This window comes from Zingiber officinale, chromosome 4B (genome assembly GCF_018446385.1).
Source record: "Zingiber officinale cultivar Zhangliang chromosome 4B, Zo_v1.1, whole genome shotgun sequence".
Taxonomy (NCBI): Eukaryota; Viridiplantae; Streptophyta; class Magnoliopsida; order Zingiberales; family Zingiberaceae; genus Zingiber; species Zingiber officinale.
In genome coordinates, this window is record NC_055993.1 from 125,207,390 (window position 1) to 125,211,234 (window position 3,845).

Sequence of the window (3,845 nt, forward strand, 5' to 3'; positions counted from 1 at the left end):
GGTGTCGCTCTAGTCCCAACCAGACCCCTCTAATGCTTAAGTGAGATAGTGAGCGCAGAAAATAATAAAAAATGAGAAAGATGAGTGATTAAGAGTTTCTTTTATAGTTTTTTTTCTTTATGATACATAAATTCTTCTTTCGCAACGTATCCTATTGCACCTGATATTTTCCCAGAACTTCCTGTCTGATTCAAGTATATTTGATCTGATCGGTCATTTTTATTATTAGATCATGCTCGAAATGAAAAATAGATCTCGATCGTGTTCACTAGTAGATCACACTTGAAATTCATCAAGTCATTGAACGAAAATGAACGGCACCGGTGCCGTGATAAAACTGTTATTCATAGTTTTTTTTTCTATTAAAAAAAGAATAAAAATAAATGACATGGTTTGATATAATAAATTAAAACAAAGCCCCAAATTTCCTATAAACAGAGCACATCCACACTCATAAATGCGAAAACGTTCATAAGCTAACTAGATGGCAGCAACCACCGCCGTCGCCAGCAATGGGCCACACTCGGTTTCCGACGGCCGCCTGGAAGAGCTACTCGCGTTCGACGCCACCAAAGCCGGCGTCAAAGGCCTCGTCGACAGCGGCACCACCGAGCTCCCGCGGATCTTCATCCACTCCCCCGACGAACTCCCGGGTCCTAAAGACGCCGCCGCCCCCGCCGGCCTCCAAGTCCCCATCATCGACCTCTCCGACCTCGCCCACCGGCGGGAGGAGGTGGTGGGTCGAGTCCGCGAGGCGTCGAGCTCCTGGGGATTCTTCCAACTAGTGAACCACGGCGTCCCGCAGGAGATCGTCGAAGCCTCGCTGCAGGGGAACAGGAGGTTCCACGAGCTCGACCCGTCGGAGAAGGCGAAGCTCTACTGCCGCGATTCGAAGATGAACGTGAAGTACCTCAGCAACAACGACCTGTTCGTAACGAGAGTTGCCAGATGGAGGGACACGCTCTACTGCTCCTTCGGCGCCTCCCTGAATCCCCAAGAAATCCCCAGCGTCTGCAGAGAAGCGACGCTGACCTACTACGAGCACATGGTCAGCTTGGCTGAACTGGTCTTCGAGCTGCTGTCCGAAGCGCTCGGACTGAGCCGAGACTACCTGAAGAGGCTCAACCTGTCGAGCAAGTGCGCGATATCAGCGCACTACTACCCGGCGTGCCCACAGCCGGAGCTCACCATGTGCACCGCCAGGCACTCCGATCCGATCTGCCTGACCCTATTGGTGGAGAATGAGTTCGGCGGCTTGCAGGTGCGTCACAAGGGCTACTGGGTGAACGTTCCGCCTGTTCCTGGTGCGATCGTGGTCAACGTCGGCGATCTCCTGCAGGTAAACAAAATTCTTCTTCGACGTCGTTGCTCTTCATGAAAAATTTTATGGAACGCATTCCTTCTCTGGTAGCTCATCAGCAACGACAAGTTCATCAGCGTGGAGCATCGCGTGTTGGCGAGCCGGCGAGGGCCTCGATTGTCGGTGGCGATGTTCTTTGCTCCGAGCACCGACGAGAAGACTCTATATGGCCCGATCGAGGAGATACTGCTGGATGACGAGGTGCCAAAGTATCGAGAAGTACTTTACGCCGATTATATCAAGTGTTTTTCTGATAGGGGAACCGGATGGAACTCTCCACTCGAGCAATTCACTCTTTGAAGGAAGAAGAAGTTGATGGCCTGTTAGTTCCATTGCCATTAATAAAAGCCTCTAGGAAGTTGATGGCCTGTTAGTTCCATTGCCATTAATAAAAGCCTCTAGGAAGTTGATGGCCTGTTAGTTCAATGCATCATGGAAACAAATTTGCATGTGTGAGACGCAAATCCGAAGGACAAATCTACATGAATTTGTCCCCTTTTTCCCCCACTATCTAATCATCGCATTACCCTTTGATATATATGATTTTTTTTTTTCCGGATTCAATGCATCTCCCATGAAAAAATTGTCAAAAATTTATAAAATTAAAAAAATTTAACAAAAAAAAGCTTATTTAGGGTTTTTAGTTGAGAGCCTGTTTGAAAAATGTCAACAATTAATCCTTTCAAAACAATTAAAAATAAGTTATTTGACAAAACGTTTAATTATAATGATTTATTTTATTAATTATTAGTAATAATTAAAATTATACTCCTTTTTTTAAAAAAAACCAATATATTCGATAAGTTTAAATTATATATTCGAAAGTTAATTAAATATTAAATAAAAATTATAAATAAATTAAATTAAAGATCATAATTAATTAAAATATTAATTAAAATTTATATAGAGATATTGAATAAAAAATAATAAATAATGATATATGATTTGTAACGTTGGGTCCATTAAAAAATTATGTGGAAGTTCTTTTGATTATGAAAAAAAATAGTCTAATTTTATACATATGGTATTGGCGTGATATATTAGAAATTATAAAAAAATTTATTGAAGTTTGATCCTATCCGAGAGTCGAAGCGATAGATGTTGGAACGTGATGCTCTTGTTGACTGTTGGTGGACTCCGCGTCAATGAAACTTGCAAACACAGCAACGTCAATACCGAGCCGGGGAGGGGTTCTCCGACGATGACCCTTCGACGCTCAAGTCAGCCATCGCGCGATGTAGAAGAAATGAGGAAACAAAGTTGCAGAGTAACTGTAGCTACAGTAGAGATTATGCATACCTCCAGTGAAGCTTGGAGCCTTTTATATAGGGCTCCGGAGAAGCGCGTGCACGCTCTTCGAGGCATGCACGCTTCTTAAAGCTTCTCCTGAAAAGGCATGTTAGGAAAGCGTCTCTGATATCATACCTCAATGACCCGAGCATATCTCTGATATGACAGTGGAAGCTTCCGCCGTACGATCCTTCTAATTGGAGTTGACACTCTCTAACCCATTTATGGGGTAGAGAAGATGCTCCTAGGAACCCAACACCTATTGGTGCTCCTTGGATGCTCTAGGTACTCACTAGGGATAACTTCCCTAGATACCTTCCTAGTGACCTTGTTGGGCTTCTTAGAAGCCTTGGTCACATTTTCTAGGTCAACCCTAGGGATAGCCTCCCTTGTGACCTTGTTCGTGACTTTCTTAGACTTCTTAGAAGTCTTAGTCACTTTGGTTGCAAAAATACTCTTAGGGATGACTTCCCTAGTATTCTTGACTTGACCACTAAACCTAGGGTTTGTTCCATAACTATATGGAACCCTATGATAACTAGGCACATCCTTCTTAGCCTTTGGTTTGTATCCCAAACCTCTATGGCTATTTGATGGCTTTGACTTTCCTAGCCCTAGGTTTTGCTCATTTTGCCCTTTTAGGATATTTTCCATCCTTTTTAGGGTCTTTTCCATTTTATCAAGTCTTGATCTCAAGACTTGATTTTCTATCATTAAATCCTTAGAATTTGGTTTTTCATTAAGTCCATGAGCATTTTGGTTTCTAGGCTTGTATCTAAAATCCTTAGAGTTATTGCCTAGACTTTTACCTACATTCCTAACCCTAGGGTGATAGTCTTAGCATGTAGGGCCACATGCTTTTCCTTAAAGCCCTCATGCTTTCTATTCTTATGGTAAATTGCATTAAAATGATAAAAGTTAGACCTATCATGCTTTTTACCATAATGTAAAGGAGTAGGCTCAATAAATGTTACCTTCTTCTTTACCCTGGAGGCTCCCCCTTGACTAGTGCCTCCTTGAGCCTTGACCTTCTTCTTCCCCTTGGGGCATTGACTACGATAATGCCCCTTTTGATTGCAAGAGAAGCATATAATATGCTCCTTGCTCTTCTTTGTGTTGGGGATGGTCTCCTTGGGCTTCACCTTGCCCTTTTGTGCCACTTGGCCCTTCTTCTTGGCTAATTTAGGGCACTTGC

General features: G+C 43.1%; 1 protein-coding gene across 1 annotated transcript; it reads left to right on the forward strand.

The window, feature by feature from the left end:
* Nucleotides 1-438: 438 nt before the first annotated feature.
* Nucleotides 439-1,780, forward strand: LOC121976474 (1-aminocyclopropane-1-carboxylate oxidase homolog 1-like). Its single transcript, XM_042528645.1, has 2 exons — nucleotides 439-1,339; nucleotides 1,412-1,780. The coding sequence occupies exons 1-2, from the start codon at nucleotides 485-487 to the stop codon at nucleotides 1,658-1,660; spliced, it is 1,104 nt and encodes a 367-aa protein (XP_042384579.1). The 5' UTR covers nucleotides 439-484; the 3' UTR covers nucleotides 1,661-1,780.
* The last annotated feature ends 2,065 nt before the right edge of the window (nucleotides 1,781-3,845 follow it).